This window comes from Pleuronectes platessa, chromosome 18 (genome assembly GCF_947347685.1).
Source record: "Pleuronectes platessa chromosome 18, fPlePla1.1, whole genome shotgun sequence".
Classification (NCBI taxonomy): domain Eukaryota; kingdom Metazoa; phylum Chordata; class Actinopteri; order Pleuronectiformes; family Pleuronectidae; genus Pleuronectes; species Pleuronectes platessa.
Genome location: NC_070643.1, coordinates 13,239,266 through 13,257,071, shown reverse-complemented (window position 1 = coordinate 13,257,071; position 17,806 = coordinate 13,239,266). Strand labels below are relative to the sequence as shown.

At 43.4% G+C, this 17,806-nt stretch overlaps 1 protein-coding gene across 2 annotated transcripts; it reads left to right on the top strand.

Annotated features, from left to right (window-relative positions):
• Nucleotides 1-264: 264 nt before the first annotated feature.
• Nucleotides 265-17,578, top strand: fbxl2 (F-box and leucine-rich repeat protein 2). 2 transcript variants are annotated; one of them, XM_053446665.1, is made up of 14 exons: nucleotides 265-411; nucleotides 5,932-5,993; nucleotides 8,908-8,962; nucleotides 10,277-10,351; nucleotides 10,631-10,725; nucleotides 11,294-11,458; nucleotides 11,843-11,969; nucleotides 12,939-13,013; nucleotides 13,138-13,268; nucleotides 14,006-14,066; nucleotides 14,213-14,257; nucleotides 14,624-14,680; nucleotides 14,808-15,020; nucleotides 15,520-17,578. In XM_053446665.1, exons 1-14 carry the CDS (start codon nucleotides 382-384, stop codon nucleotides 15,625-15,627), a joined length of 1,299 nt encoding a protein of 432 aa, XP_053302640.1. In that variant the 5' UTR covers nucleotides 265-381; the 3' UTR covers nucleotides 15,628-17,578. The 2 variants fall into 2 exon arrangements, with proteins under 2 accessions (XP_053302640.1, XP_053302641.1); XM_053446666.1 differs by lacking the exon at nucleotides 265-411 and adding an exon at nucleotides 1,240-5,535.
• The last annotated feature ends 228 nt before the right edge of the window (nucleotides 17,579-17,806 follow it).

Sequence of the window (17,806 nt, the reverse complement as noted above, 5' to 3'; positions counted from 1 at the left end):
CAGCTGACTGGAGCGATGAAGGGAGAGGCGGAAGTGAAGTCACTTGACAGACCGTCCATATTATTATTGTTATTTTGGTAGCCCTGTGATGAGACGGGCTGGGGAGCCGTTGCTCTCCGAGACAACGACAGTTAACGCCACCGCAGGCCGCCCCGGACCGACGCCACCCGAACCCTCGCCGCCGCTGCCGCCGCCTCGCTGACTCGGGAGACAGGAGCCTCGCCGACGGCTGCGGGGTGAGGGAGGTGGAGGGTGTGAGGACCACGGCTCCTTCACACACCGCGAGCGACCCAAAATAAAACGGCGACAAAAAACAATAACGGCCCGGCTGGTGTGTGCGGGCTGTAGCACGGACGTCCCTCCGCCGCCGCCACCGCAGACATGAACGGTATCACCAAGGGCCGGTTTGAGGTATGACACAGGGAGTGGACCGCCAGTGGTTCAACTGTTTGTTTCATAGTGTGTGTGTGTGTGTGGGGGTGTGCGTGCGTGTGTGTGTGCGTTCCGCTGTTTCTAATTCTACATGCAGCCTGGAGAACCGAGGCGTGCTGTCGGTCAAGGGTAATCCCAAATCCTGTTGTCGTCCTGCCGCAACAGTAGCCAGACGTGCAGCGGCGACACGGAGCCTGGGACTGCGGGGGGACAGAGCGGGGCTGTGGCCGAGGGCTTGTCAATACATCAGGGGCCGACACTTTGCTGGAACGGTCGCCTGAGGTGACAGGCTTCCAGGAGGAGGGAGGAGGGGGTGCTGCGGATGGACGGGTGGATGGATGGATGGACGGATTGAGAGTGTGTGTTGTTAATATAAGCAGTGTAGCAGCATTTAATTAGTCACCACTCGGGTTTGGCAGGTAACACTGCAATGAAAACAAACTGTGACACTTCCTGCTAAAACCTGTGAATGACAGCTGCCACAGGAGGTTTGCATGGATCTCTGAGAGCCACTGACACACACACACACACACACACACACACACACACACACACTCACACACACAGACTTGCTGTGTTAAACAATCATAATAGTCATACACTGCATGCTGCTACACGGAGGGCTATAAATGATCATGCTTCCTCCCACACCCTTTCATTAATGCCTGGATATGGTGGTAAACGCATGTCAGACCTAAATTTCTAGGTAATGAAAATACTTGACTTCAACTGCATTCAAAATGTCACTTGCATTTAGATGTGGCATCAAAAATGAACACCTACCTTAGAGGGTGAGGACTTGTGTTTTTACTGCCCAAACACCCACTGAAACGAAGGTACACAACTGAAGACTGGTCCCTGACATTAGTGGTTTGATGTTTTGCAACTTAACATCAAGTTAGGGCAAAAGACCTTCAAACTAACAAGGGATATTCACCATCTTGCCCCATGTTCTAAAAATATAAGATGATCACCCGTTTTGTTATAAAGCTTTAGTCTTCAAAGTACAGGTAACAACAGCTGTCGAATAAAGTAAATGTATAGTGTAGTGGAAAAGTTCAACATTTGCAACGGCAGGATTGTGCAGCAAAAGCAGAAATACCATTCAAATTGTACATTGGTGCCTCGTTTGAGTGAATGTACTTAGTCGTCTTCAACCCCTTGCTCCACCGCATAGTTCTGCAGATCATTTTAGAGAACAGCTAAGCTTGATTGATGTGTAATATAATAATTACCACTGTGGAAAATTTGCCTTGTCAATGTTTTTTCTCGCAGTCGTGCACAAGCCTTAAATCAACTCCCATCCAATAAGTTATGTGTCTCCCATGATTATTATTTATCTCTAATAACATTCAGGCATTGTCGACATTCTTCTAGACTTGATGGTACTTGACTTTCTCCATCAGGCGCTCAGCTGCCTCGGCTTGAACATTTGTGTCTAAGTGAGTGAGAACAGAGGGCGGTAGAGGTGTGTTGCCATATCGGTTGATTTCTCAACAGAGCTGTAAGCTTCTTAGCTGGAAACCAGCGTACAGTGGGAAACAAGCTAGTGCATAACTGGGAGATAATGAAAAGTAAGGGGGGTAACAGAGTAGGACGTGAGAGCGTTGTCTAATATTGTAACACCTGAGATGATGCCTTATAATGAACACCTTGCATGAGCCCCTTGTAGTTGCAGGCCCATAATTTACCCTGCTACACAACCTAGATCTAATTTTGTCATTATTGCTTTATTGTGGCAAAGAATCTGTAGACCAGAGCCCTGCAAGTCAAAAAACAGATTTCTACCCAGCCTGTTGTGCACTGTCTAGGAAGAGGAGTCTGACTGCAGAGAGGAACTCCCTGCTTGGGAATGCTGCTCTGCTAGCACGGGGACCGAAGGCACCAGAATGCTGAGGTGATCATTTTCAATGAAGCATGCGTACCAGAGACGACTTTGCCCCCCCCGCTGTCGTGATGCCATATCTGCAGCTGAGATCACACAGCAAATACCACGTTCATACCATCGCATCTGGCAGCGTCTTTCATGGACTTAGGGTTACACAACACAGAGAGAGAGGCTGTGCCGTAATTTCTTTGTTCTGATCAACGTTTTTTTTTTCAATCCACTGATGCACAAATTGAACACATTCAATTGTTTGTCAGCAGATATTAAATGTACGACAAGAGCGGTAATGATGAGTTGATTAGTTGCTGGGTGAACAACAATTTAATGAGCAGTTATGTTGATGATTGATTAATTTCCCAAAGTCAAATTTAGAGAAAAATTCCAACTAGATTGAGATTCCTGCTTCATAAAGGTCTGAGATAGCTGCTTGTGTATCTTTTACTTTATTATGCTCAATATCCTTGGTTGAACGAAAAGGGTCATTTGAGGACAACCCTTTGTCCTCAGGAAGTTGTTGTGGGCATTTTATGACCAAATCAGTAACTGAGAAACTAATCAGTAATGAAAATAATCCTCAGTTTCAACCTTTAAAGAAATTAAGACAGAGATTGATGACAAATATTTGTTTTTTTCCTTCCTAAAGGACTTTAATGATCATTCCTTCTTTTGACATATGAATTAAATGTTTCATCAGTTATCTCAAATGTCTGGATCTTTCAATGTCTATAGCTAAGCACTGACATTTGTGGTTCAGTTTGCAGGTTTAAGCCAAATCAGTTTCCTTTGTTCATAATCTTACATAAATCCCAGAGGTTTGATCGCAGCCTGTTGAGATCATCTGTTACCAGGTGTCTGTCGAGGGAGAGGTCAAAGATCAGTGATGTGTTACAGAGGTGGTTTGGAATTAAATCTAAATTTAGTCTTAAATCCTAAAGCACCTCTGGCTTCAGAGAGACACTAAGTCAACATACTGTAGGCCCTGTCTGTTGACAGTTCTCCTAACATCATGTACTCACAGCATTGTATAATTTCAGTCGATTTAATTCCTCCTTACTAGGTTAAAGCTAGATATATGTAATACTGAGTCAGACAATATCAATGATAGTAGTAACTTTATTTGTATTGAACCTTTGGTACGCCAAAGTGCTTTACGTTGGAAACATAAACAATTAGAACAAATTGTTAGAAATGAACGTTTTGAAAAAGATGGTTGGGTAAAAGCTTCTGGTAAATTTATGGTTTAAGGTCTCTTTTAAATCCGTCCACAGAGGTGGCCTGTTTACATGAGCAGGGCTTTCCACTGTTTTGGTGCATTATTAATAAAAGCTTTTTTTGTGGAGTGCTTTGGGTACAAAGACCAGCTCAGAGTCAGAGGATCTCCACGCCTTTGGTGGCTGATAGCATAGTGAAAAGACAGAGATGCATGACGGTGCTATGCCATTAAAAGCCTTGTAGGTAATTATTAATTAATACTTTTCTCAGGTGGAAGAAGACTGTCTGGGTCATCCGCCTAACATGGGGTTGAAAGTGAATAGTAAATGGTCTGTATTTATATTGCGGTTTCCCAGTCTTGGCCACTCAAAGCGCTTTGGAGTGTCTGGGTTGGTTGGCTCGGTGTATATGTACAGTGCGGTATCATCCGCATAGAAGGGGACCCTCTCAGCTTTGTTTGGCAAAAGGTCACATTTAGCAGACACATGATCCCAGAGACTAGCACACAATTATCTTCCTGTAATTCAAGTTTGAAACCAGATCAAAACACCTTCAGTGACTCGACCCAGTTGTCAAGGCAGCGAGTTAAAATGTTGTGATCAATGGTGTCAAAATGCTGCTCTGAAATCGGATCTAAAACTTGATCAGTATTTCCCAAGGATACTGTTTTCATTGAAGAAGATATTGAGTTGATTAAAAATGAAAAAAAAAACGTTTTAAGGTACTCTGCTAAAACATGTTAGGTATGATAGAGGCCTCTAGTGTTATCTAAAATTGAAGTAAAGTTTTCAGTGCAGCAGTCATAAATCTAGTGGGAAAAATATCGTTTCCAGGATACCTTGAGAATAGGAAGGAGCTTGGGTTAGGTTAGGTTAGGGTTTGTTAAAAACATCTCAATTTCTGAGGGATGCTTTGGGTTGTATCACAGGAGTTATTTGCTGTATTAGTATTGACGCCCTTGTTGACTGTCTTTAAAAAAAGCTTTCAAATACTTCACATTTAAAAGCAGATGCCTGAGTGCGTGTTTTGAAGGACGATTGAATTTAATAGTTTATCAATGGTGAAGAAAACCCTAGTGTCCATTTTCCTCTCTAATGATGAAAGAGGTGCTGGTGATAAAGGCATTAGCATTGAACTTTTGTTGAGCCTTTTATTAAGCATTCCATGTTGGGAGCTGGCCCCAAAGCTAATGGGTAGATTGTGATATTCTGTTATTCAATAATAAAGGGTCATATGAGGACCGGTGATGTACAAGGTTTTGTCCATAACCTAGAGCTATTATTGGATATGGTTAATCGATAGTTTTAGAACTGTGTTTCAGACCTCGCTGTCTGCTAAACATAGATGTTAAAATCCAAACCAGTTGGGTTAATCTTTGTTTGGGCCTTGACTGGATCAACTCCTTTATCTTCACGACCTCACTTCCTATCCTTTTCTTCTCTCCTTCTCATCTTCCTCCCCGCGCACCCCTCTCCTTTCACCTCTACTTTCCACTAGTCCTTTCGTCTTCCTCTTCCCTCCGTCTCTATACTTCCCTACTCTTCCCAACTTCCTCCCTCTTTCCCCCATCTTCCCTTATTGCTTTCTCTTTCGAGGAGCTTGCATCTGTCGCAGAGCTAGCTGGAGCCGAGGCGTTCCCCCAGAATCAACCTTTTCTCCCCACTGTGCCTTTCCCCGCTCCCCTTTTGTGTTCTCCACATTTCACTGTTCGTGTTTGCGTTTGAAACAGCGGGGAGTCCCCCTCATTAGAAGCAAGCCTCGGAGTCTTTGAGGATTCACGGGTATCACTGGCAGGATGCGTGTCTGCAGAGGCACAGCAAAAGTGGGTGTTTGCCGTGATTTAAATTCATGTGCTGAATACGGCCCACGTGATCGAGAATGTTCTGCCTCTGTTCTTCACATAAACAGGTCTGACTTGAATCACCTGCAAGTGTGTGTGTGTGTTTGTGTGTGTGTGTCTGTGTGTGTATGTGTGTCCTATTCAGCAGATGGCCAGACATCCAGTGAGTAGACTAATTGAGATAAGCATGCCAACAAGCTGACCAGGCTAACAGAATTATAAGCTTGTAAGAGGGGACGTGGAAAGCCAAATGTAGCTCTGGCTTGTTTATTAGTGTAACTTGAGGAATTAATGGCTTGTTTCTCATCAATAAATGTAAATATAATGCAATAACCTATTTTGTGGTAAAAAAATATTGAGTTTGAGATATAAATTATTCCAGACAGTGGTTTGTGGTATGTAGTCTTTTGTGGTGGATTTGTTGAAGATGACAATGATGCTCTTAAATTAATGTTTTGATGTGTGTTGCTATTGTAACAGCTTCTGTCTCATTGCTCTTGTGCACCTCACACACACAACACATCACTCAAATGTCATTGTTTATCTTGTGTCTCGGCAGGTGTTCTCAAACAGCGATGAAGCCCCCATTAACAAGAAGCTCCCTAAAGAGCTTCTTCTTAGGTAAGATTAATAATATGGAATCTCCCCCATCCACACACACACATGCACACACACGTAAAACACAACACAACATACCCTGGGACAAACGTCAGGGTTACTCATTAGCTGAAGCAGCCTCGAACACTGTGTAGGTGTGTGTATGTCTGTTCTGCCACTAGTTGTGTGTGTTGTATGATGCACGTTGGTCACCAGTCTGAAATGAGGTTGTGTTATCTGTGTGACCTACAGACCAATATAGGCAGCAGCTGAGCATAAATCTGACATCACACATGCACTCACCAATGTTCATCATCCACACTGATTTATATGTGGATGATAGTGTGTCTGTGGTTGTGTGTGGAACTCTACTGGCCCTATGTAAACTGTATATGTGTGTATGTGTGCTATAAATAGCTTGTCTTAGCTGGTGGGGATTTCCGCAGTGCTGTGCTCTTCTGCTGCTCCAGCTGTGTCTCCACGGAGACTACCAGTACACCCACTGCCACCAGCGTACTTTCACTGGTGCACAGATAAAAAAAACATGCTCTCACATGCACTTGCTCGCGATAGCACATGACCTAATGTCACATGTGTCATGTTGAGAGACTTAGCACAACATCAGCTGTGAGGAAGCCTCACAGTGATTGAAGTAAATCTGGTTTATGAACCAAAGTGGGTTGCTTGTGTTATAATTTTGTTCTGCCCTGTCAGCACGGTAAACACAGGGATGTTGTTTAGTCTCAGTAGCTTTTATACAAATCAAGTGTATGTCTGTGTGTAGGCCTTTGAATGCAATACATGAAGGGTGTTACATTCTGAACTCTTAATTCACACCACTTTGAATATGTATGTGAATTAGCCCAAGACAAAATATTCAAATTGAATGTTTGATTTGACCAACAGTCCAAAGATATTGAAAGATTTTAATCATAATGGAACCAATTACTAATTCAGCAATCAAAACAAATGTGTAGACCCTGGAATAGATAACCCCTGTGGTATATGTTGCCACAGGATTACTAACTAATTAATCAGTTAATTTGATTAATCGGACTTCTCATTAACATCACTGTTTGCTTAATGTATCGCTGTGAGCGAGCCTGAGTATCTGACTTGTTTTCTGCACCTGCCAGTCGGCCGGTGCATTGTAAACAGCTGTTATCTGGGCCAGCACAGCACGTATACAAACTGTTAAAACCCTGACGTGATATTGAAGAACCTTGTCTGACAGATGAGCCCGGGAGAGAGAATTCAGAGTGGTTCAGGGTCCTCTTACCTAGAAGCACTGACTCAGCACCCTCACCACCACCAGCCAAATTCATGTCTGACTGGAGTTACTATAGCAACCAGTCCCAGACTCACAGCCAAGGCTTGACTCTCTCTTATCTGGCCATGCTTGAAGGACCAGGTGTACATTTTGTCAACAAATGGGACTATGCTCCATTAAAATCCTATTATGTACCGTGTCAGGGGAAAAAAAGGGCCCGGGTTTGATAGAGCAATCAAAGCCTAATAACTTGTTCTCTGGTCTGTCTGAGTTCAGAGGCGGCATAACAGCTCCCTTGCGTGTAGTGAGGTGAAAAACATGCAGTACTTATGATGTTGATGTGGAGTTTTGCTCTATCATATCATCTCCTCTCTTCTCTCAGTTTTCTTTTTTCCTCATTCTTATGCAACACTCAAGGGCAGTGTCTGTGTTTACATGGACAGCAATATTCAGGCTATTGACCCTATTCTGCATTAGATATTATTTAGATTGTGATGTTTACATGTGTTGCTGTTCATCCATAATGTCGATGTCACAAAATGCTCTGAAAACTCCAATTGGGACGTTAAAATGCAATAAGATGTATACATGACTACTCCACTTGTCTTAAATTCAATTATTGCTCATTCCGCGTCGGACCTTATTCAGGTTCAGGTAATCAGAAAATGCTGTAAAAGTCAGAGCTGATCTTGACTGTTGTAATTCTATTAAGTACAAATGTCAATCACTGTAGCAGGACTCCAACTAGGAATCACCAAATCAGATCGATCGATTGCTTTCCTGTGAGCTCGATCAACAGAATTCTTCTCTGATTGGTAAAGAAGCTTCTCTCCCACATAATGGAAAGTCAAACTGTGTTTGATTAAAACAGACAGTGGATCAATGGGCAGCGTCATAGCCATTAACCAGTTATTAGAACGCCGATCGATGAGTGCCCGCCTGATTGGTCGACTTCTCTGATGGCCTGCAGTAACTTCAAGAACTGTGTGTGTGTGTGTGTGTGTGTGTGTGTCCTTGTCGATTGTGTGCATGTGCTCCCTGACACAAGACTCCGCTATAGATTAGAGAGGCATGTCCCAACATGCCCCGGCCAAACACACATCAAAACACACAGCCTTTGTCTGCATCTATATGAAGGAAACAATGGGCAGCTCCTGTTTCCGAGGGTTAAAAGGACATTCAGACCCCAGCTGCACTCAAAGCTCTGGCACCATTACAATTCTCTGAATACCTCAACCTCTGTATAGATGCGCCCCCCTTAAGGGACGTCTCTGAGCCGTAACACACCATGTAACCACTGGTTTCATATGTGCAGGCTCCAGTACATGTATATATGTTTATCTATCTGTCCCAGGCTCTCTGTGGCCTTGCTTGTCTGAGTTCCAGAGATTACTCATTGGCAGATTAATGGATTGAGCTGACCCAGTAGCCTGCCGCATGCAGCCCTTTGTGGACGGACGGCCCACAGCTCAAACACTGTGTGTCTGTGGGGCTCTCCTGCCGTCAACCAAACACAGGGGATTGTTCTGCTTTTAACAGACTTACACATATACTCACTAACACCCCAGGGAAAATATTCAAATAAAAAGTTTGACTAGAACTCTTTATCTGACAACCATCAGTGTTCTGAAACAAACTCATCTTGTTTTTTTTTTTGTCTCTTCCTAGAATATTCTCCTATTTAGATGTGGTAACGCTCTGTAGATGTGCCCAAGTATCAAAGGTAAGCACCTACACCTCCAAACACCCCGTGTGGACTAACACACAAACACACATGTATTTCTAAACTATGGTGTAGTTAAGTTGAAACAGATCTACTATTGTTGAATTCTCTAGAAAGGTCTATAATATAGTGCCATCTGCTGGTTGTGTGTTCGTGGATCACTGCTGTGCCACAGTGCACTGCAGCTGAAAGCCATTTATGAATGAGCTATCTGTGAATAATACCAAGTGCTTGGCACGTGCACTGTGAATGCAGAGCTGTGGTGGCTGCTGCTCTCACAACTGCTCCAATTTATTTGATGCCTCAGTGACACAGCACATTTCCTGCGTGATCTTTTTGGGTAGTTTATTTTGTCTCTGCAGAGCGTCGTGCAGATGTTCTTTGTGTCTACACTTTTATGATGGACTGCGTTTATATTATACTTTTCTTGTCCACTTACAGACTACAGGTCACATTCACACCTACGTATAGATAGAAGTCATTGATTTGAATACTGGTGGCACAGGGGGGCAATTTCGATTTCATTGTCTTGCTCAGGAGCTGGGGATCAAACTACCGACCATCTGATTAGTTAACGACCCACTCTTGATTAATTGAAAGTAATTGATTAACGTTTTGACGGCGAGAAGACCCCATTATGCTTGCGAGAGACCAAGTCAGTGTCTTCAAGCAACTTTGTTTGTGTGATCAAAATTATTTTGATTCCACCATCTTTAGATAACTGATAAAAAACATAGATGCCACTCAGTAGGGCGATAACCTCCGTCAAGGCCCAACAGTTCTCACACACTCATAGATTTCAATCCTTCAATCCTTCATCACGATCCATCAAGAGGAATTATTCTCTGGCAAACTGGTGATAATTGTGAATAACGCCCTATCCTGCAATGTTAGAGAAAATGAAGAAATCCTAAATCCGTCCCCTGATCCGGATCTGCACCCGCATCCATATTTTATGGGTTTTTCCCTGACTCACACTCCTTCTACCAAGTTTCATGGAAACCCGTTTGCTTAAAAACAAACATTCTAACCAACAAAGAAACAGACCAGGGTGAAACGTTTTTTCTGTGGAGTGTGCAAATCAGCACATCTGCCTGTTTCAGAAGTTCTAGATGGAAGAAGTGCTATAATGGGGAAAAGCCTGCTGCTGGCTTCAAGAGAGAAACTGAAAAAATGTCCGCAGTGTACAAACACCTACTCAGTGCTACACAATGGAAGTTCTGCCACACATTATGATAAGAGAGTCACCTTCCTCCCTCCCCTGTCTGACCCACTTGTCTGTCTCTGTTCACAACCTGTCTGTTACTCTCTCAGGCGTGGAATGTCCTGGCCCTCGATGGCAGCAACTGGCAGAAGATCGACTTGTTCAACTTCCAGACCGACATCGAGGTGAGGGGTGTGTTTTCACAAGAGAGGGGAAAAAAAGAGAAATGGACAGTATTTGTGTGTGTGGTCTCGTGGATACTGTATGTGCTGCATGTGTGTGTGAGTGTTGAGTAGCATTATCCAGCCCAAGGCTTAGTGCTGGGTCAGTAGGCTTTGGTGCCCAATGTGACGTCACAGCTGATCCTCTGTCCTGTGGCCAAGACCGACTCATATTTCTCTCTTTCTCTCTCTTTCTCTTTCTCTCTCTCCCTTCCTCCCTCTCTCTTTCCCTGCGTCTCTCAGGGGCGGGTGGTGGAGAACATTTCCAAGCGTTGTGGAGGCTTCCTGAGGCAGCTGAGCCTCAGGGGCTGTCTGAGTGTGGGAGATGCCTCCTTGAAGTGAGAGTCTTGCGGTCTCTCTGTCACACACTGACCACCAAGCCACAGTCTACTTCCGATTTGGCTTTTAATCAATGTCACTCTCTTGTTGTTTTGATTACTTGCTGTTTTCATCCTTGCGTGACTGTGTTTAAAGTTTAAGCCGCTTGCGCCCGCTCAGTCCCTCGGGACTGTGTGCTTGAATCTCTCTTTTTTCATACCATTTGATCTCACTTTACTGTGTACACACACAAAGACATATACAAACAAAAACAAAAGAAGACCGGTTGTGATGTACTTTGGCTTTTTACATAAAACCTCTTGATCTGTGACTTTACACGGCTTCGCTTGAAGATTTCTATCACCTCTACAAGCAGCTCGTTAAAGGAAATACAAGCTGTTCATTTAGAGGCTTACGTATAACAGTGACATGAAAAAAATAAACATGCAGCAGTTTTGAAGCCCCCCCAAGGGCCTGTAGATGACTCTGTTAATTGGTTCCTGAGCAGCACCCAGCATCAGACTTCTTACTTATGCAATGAAGCCAAATTAAGTAATTCCCCTTCGTCCCTGTTCGACTGTTTCCCAGGACGTTTGCGCAGAACTGCAGGAACATCGAAGTGTTGAACTTAAACGGCTGCACCAAGATCACCGACAGCACCTGCCTCAGCCTCAGCAAGTTTTGCTCCAAACTCAAACAACTAGATCTCACCTCCTGCGTGTCCATCAGCAACCACTCCCTCAAGGCTGTCAGGTAAAGTACCTGCACACTGACTAACTACAGTGGACCCTCACATAACCAAACCCCCATCAGCACTAACATGGAAACAGTTAACAGGTCTCCACAAATACATATGTATCAGTGCTAAATAAACAAACATAAACCTAAACATAGTTCACACTCTGCAGCTTCTAGCATGATTTTCCACCCGCTGACAGGCAGAGACTAGATATACTAGTAAGGAGTTTCTCCTTATGAAAGATCATGTGGTGTGTGCTGTGGATTGCTGTGTAGTTGTGCATACGCTCACTGTATAAATGTGCACTGTGTTCTACATTGAACTCTTCATTAAATAAAAACATAAGCACTATGCTTGTCTGTACGTGCATTGTGAATAGCCTTGGTGTCTGTGTTCAGTGACGGCTGCAGAATGCTGGAGATGTTGAACCTGTCGTGGTGTGACCAGATCACACGTGACGGCATCGAAGCTCTGGCGAGAGGCTGCAACGGTTTACGAGTGCTGTTCCTCAGAGGCTGCACACAGGTACACTATTTCACACACACTCCACAGAGATACAGACACGTGTGCATGGCACAGCAAGAAATAAATATATATTTTTTTTTATTAAAGGGAGGCTGTAATGCCCTCTTTGTGGAATTTTACAATGCATTTTAAATTATTGCAGGTTCCTCCTTTTTTTCAAAGTAAATGTTTTTACTTATGTTGGTGAATAAACACTTCATTTGTAGCTCTGTATGTATCCTGAGTATCGACCATAATAACAGCTAATCATTTGTGCTTTATTTAAAGTTTCACAATAAAATACCAAAAATGTTAAAGAAAGTAGCTACTTTTATGTGATTTATATTGTCTCATTCATTGAGATGCAGTTGGTGTTACCTGCTGCTGAGGACACCACAGGTTACTGTAAACAACGTCCTCAGATGTTTACATTCAGCTCATAAAATGATTCTACTGAAGAAAGAATAAAAAGACATGGTAAAAACACAGAAAACTCTAAAAACCTATAGATTCTCTTATTCAAATTAACCAAAACTGTTACATACAGTACACACTCCACAGTAGTTTCTCACTACTGAACATTCATAGGAGTCACTGAAGAGAAATGTGCCCTTTTCCCCACTTACACTTCCAAACACACTACATTTTCCATCCTGTGGTATTTGTTCTTTTTATTTTAGCATTTTTCTTTCCCGCTGACTCTGGTGGAGACAACACTTTCTCCAGGTGGTTTTCTCACCAAAGTCTAGTCTACTTTTCATCCCTGGAATAAAAATCACAGAAACCCCAGGAATCCTATTTGGGGGCTCATTAGTCAAGAAAAAAGTCACTACTGGTTAATAAGCAAAACAGGGAATGGGGGTGAAATTGTTAAAGGTGTTATTCAATCACGAGCCACTGGTTTATTTGTAGTTGTAGCAGATACATCAACACATACAGTATATTATTGATCCGCGACTGACAATATTTCCACATTTTATTTGAACGCAGCTGGAAGATGGAGCATTGAAACACCTTCAGAAACACTGCCCAGAACTCACCACTATCAACATGCAGTCTTGCACAGTAAGAGGAACATTTGATTGTGTCATTGGGAGGAGGGGGGGCTGATAATAATGTATGGGGGGGTTTCTTTGTGCCTCCTTTTTTTCTTAATTTGTTTTTTCATGTTGTCCTCCGTTGCCTCCAGCAAATAACAGATGATGGCCTGGTCAGTCTGTGCCGGGGATGTCACAAGCTACAGATTCTCTGTGTGTCTGGCTGCGGTAACATCACGGACGCCTCCCTCACTGCTCTGGGACTCAACTGTTCCCAACTTAAGTATATACTTGAGCTTGCTTCAGTAGCCACAGAATATTAATATTATCAGGCTGTGTGACTGCTATCATCTGTATAAAAAATAAATGGACTAGAATCGCTGTTTACGAAAGTGACACACAAACCATGTAAATTATGACCAGAAGGATCGACCCATAGACTGTATATAAAGATGGACGACACTTCTCCACTTCCTCCCGCTATCCAGATATGAAGCTAGAATATGCCGGATACAAAAGCTGCCATGTTGTGCATTTGGAGCCAGAGTCTGTACAGAGGCGATCAGGGGATGGAGCTGTGCTGGTGAGGTGTCCCTGTCATGAGTCTGTCCCAGCTGCCAATCATGACTCTTTTCTTATAGCATCCAATAATTTATTAAAACCAAACTAATCTGGAAACTCAGCTCTGGACCAACCACCAGTGTGATAAGAACTACTCTACTTAAAATGACAGAAACCATCTTTGAGAACATTTTATTTATTGTCTATTTTTGACATTTTAGTCCATGTCCCATCCACTAAGATTTACAACCTATACTGCAACCAGCAACTAGGTGGCGATCAAGACACATCGGCTCTCTTCTGAGGAACAGACATGTTGTCCATCTTTATGTGCAGTCTGTGGTCCTACCTTATTGACTGGCCTATATGTCATTGTTGTAAACATTAATGCAAATACTCAAGTGAGTCACAATCCTCTCAGTGTTTCCTTACAAGGCTTGAATGTGTGTGTTATTGTAGGATCCTTGAAGCTGCACGATGCTCCCATGTTACTGACGCTGGGTTCACGGTGCTGGCCAGGGTGAGTTTTGCAGTTTGCTCTCCTCTTCCTGCTTTCTTGTGTGTGAACATTTTGTCAAGTCACTCGTCCATTTCACCTCAATATCACTGGATCTGGATGTAATGTTTTTCCCACGAAACCCAAAACCCGTCTGTTTATCTTCACAGAATTGTCACGAGCTGGAAAAAATGGACTTAGAAGAATGTATTTTGGTAAGAGAGCTTATTGTTGCCTTATTTACCACCTACTCCATGCTTGTGGTATTTGTTTCTGTTGGATCTGGAGAGGTTTCTTGGTTTTTATCTGTTTGGGTAGCGATTAGATTGTATGAAGAAAGACAGATGTGATTGCATCCCTGCCAAGAGGGTGAGTGAGTCCAATGACTTTGACAGTTTTTAAGTTACTTTAGATAAAAAACAGAGATGGAGACAGAGAAGAAGTTACACAGGAAATAAAAAAAAATTCGTGGGATTCAGAACTAGACAATACACATTCCTCCAAAGGCTGAGAACTGAGCCTCTTAGCTTCCCTCTAGACACATGAGAACAGTACCTTAACCAAGCTTGTTTCCCCATCAGGTGACAGATAACACCCTGGTTCAGCTGTCCATCCACTGCCCTCGTCTGCAAGCACTGGTAAACATTCACACCTTCAGCTCTGAGTTAGTGCCAGGCCCTGCCTCCTCCTGTCTGCATGCTTATGGAGCTTTAATCCATCTATCTGTGTGCGTGTGTGCTTCCCTGTGTGCTGTGCCCCGGACAGTCCCTCTCCCACTGCGAGCTGATCACAGATGATGGCATCAGAGCTCTGAGCAGCAGTACCTGTGGCCAAGAGCGCCTCACTGTGGTGGAGCTGGACAACTGCCCCCTCATCACAGACGTCACCCTGGAGCATCTGAAGAGCTGCCATCGTCTGGAGCGCATTGAGCTCTACGACTGTCAGCAAGTCACCAGGGCTGGCATCAAACGCATCCGGGTCAGTGGGAATAAAAGGGTTTTTGGCCGTGTAAAGTACAGTTGATTGGATCTATGGATTAAAAAAAATATCTTCCTTTTTTCATTATAATCTACCTTATTTCATCTACTTAGTTATATGACTTTAAAGGCAAAGGTTTGACATTGTGGGCAATACACCAATTAATTTCTTGCTGGGATTTAGTTTAAAGGAGTTAAACAGTCAGTATGAAGGAAACAATATGCACCTCTAAAACTCATAAGTAAACACGGCACGTATTTTTTAATCCAGACAAGGCACAAAATACCACATCCTTCCACCATTTTTCGTGGTCATTGGTCCTGTAGTTGGTGCGTTATCCTGCTAAATAACAGATAAACCAACGCAGAGGAAAACATAAATTCCTTGGCTGCAGTTAAAAGAGAACAATTTACCAGATCCTGGATATATATGCAATTTATAGACTTATAGATTTAGCTTTTTTATACTTTTTAATTAACACACTGCTTTTCCCACACAGTCCCATCTTCCAGAGATCAAGGTCCACGCCTACTTTGCTCCAGTGACACCCCCTCCCTCTGTACATGGAGGTGGCCAGCGTCTGTGCCGCTGCTGCATCATCCTCTGACAGTGGAGGGCCAGGGGGGGCCACCTCTGTCTACAGGTCCTGCTGCTCTGATATGGGCTGAAATAGGGTTTGGAGTTCGGGAGGGGGGAGACTGGGATAGGTGTAGGAGAGAGGAGGGGCTGGACCCACTCAAAGCTCCTGATCACTGATCAATATGTACAATGATCAGCGCTGATCCCCGATCAGTTGAACCCACCCCTCCTCTCTCCTCTTGCTCACCAATCAGCAGCAGTTTTTTTATGGTGAAAGGCGTCGGGGGAAGGATCATGGATGGATTGATGGAGTCTCTCTCTCTCTCTCTCTCTCTCTCTCTCTCTCTCTCTCTCTCTCTCTCTCTCTCGCTGTAAAGACAAAAACAGGCTCTTCACTCCATCCTGTTCCTCACCCCCCCCTGACTCCCCCGCCTGTGGACGTAAAGGACAGCCTCTGGGCAGCTGGAGATGGAGGGTATGAACAGTGGAACTACAATACATCAAGTTCAAACTTAAAAAAAAGAAGAAGATCTAGTCATCTTGGAAAACCGCTCGCTCTCTGTGGAGTATCATCTCAACCAATCACATGACACCTCTATGTGACCATCCTGTGATTTATTCTGCTTTGACCAATTTACACGCAGCACGGAGGGAGAGGAGAGCTGGGATATAAGAAACGCAGATCATCTGGATATAAACACTTTGGCACCAGCCAGCTCAGCTCTCTGGTTTGGAAGAGATGGGACGTACAGATTTCGACATGTGACATATTTGTGCATCTGAAATTTGATTCTGTTTGTACAGAGAATGTTTTGCAATTGAAAAAAAAAACAATTACATTAATGGCAACTCACTCAAAATGGGTTTAGGCCAACAAAGATTTGTTCTTTTTTTTAGTGCTTATTGTAATTGTCTATGCCTGTCTATCCAGAGAGGGAGATATGTTCTTTTTGAAGTGGAAAAGAAGAAACTGGACCTATGATTCACACCCTCAGCGACTTGAAGCGTCATGTTGACTCTACTGGGATGAGTGGCCTCTGCTGTGCACTGCGTGGTTATGTTGGCTCGTAGGCCCTGATCCAATCCTGTCAATAGCCCTGTGCACCTGCTCCTACTTTTAAGCATTTGTTTACGTCCTGGATTTAGGTTGGCATTAGAGACACACCTGTTTACATCGGTAGGTCTCCAGTCTCCCTACTATTCAGAGTAAGTTTAGTAACACTGAAAAAAGCTGCGGTGCATCCACAGTTTTTTAGTGGACTCTGACGTCCGTTAGCCAAATTTGTTGCTGTGTTTATTCAGACTTTAATCAGGACTTATATTGTTACAACTTTGCTTCAAAATGAAATGGAAAATCTGCTGTAAGTTGAGATGATAGATATTAGAGCGTAAACAAAGGCAACTCAACCTTATGACAATCACATGAATTTACATATTTGAAAGATAATTTAGTGTAGTTTTGTGTAATTGGCATTTGACACTGGACTGGTGATAATATCTTTGTATTTAATTGAACAGCAACAAAGACCCACTCATCTACGAAGCTTGTGTGGCTGCAGGAGTATGGTGTGTTGTGACAGGAAAGCCCCAGAACCGACTGTTTATTTTACTATATGCAGTCACTCCCTCGGAATAGCAGGATCTCAACATTATCTTGTTTTGCCACATGGAGTAACAACGTGTGTGGGGCATGAAACGCCACCACCCAAAGCACGGAAAATACAACAAAAACAGACCCAGCTGGAAAAAAAAGAGACTGACAAGCGCTAAAGAGCTGGGGGAGATTGGCAGGACGATGGATTGGACTGAGACAAAGGAGAGCAGATATACAGGTGGACATAGCTGGACATTTGCTGGCTGTGATACTAACGCCCTCTCTTTGACAGTTGTTTTAACAGTTTTATGTTTAAGAAAATAAAGAGGTAAATGGAAAAAAAATAAAGAAATGATTTAATAAAAGTGACTAATAGTAAAAACGGGCTTTGCCTCTCCAGTGTGAAATTTTGTTTTCCAGTGAACTGCGGCAAACTGAGTGCGGGCTTTACAGCAGTTTCGCCGCTAGATGTCACCAAAGAGCCGTGCGGGCGGCTGACACGCCCACATACATAGTGCGGGTTAATTGATTTATGACAGGAAGCAGAAAAACACATAGGCGCGAATAACGTCCAAAATATTAATTAAAAATCGTGTGCCGCTGGAGGTGCCAT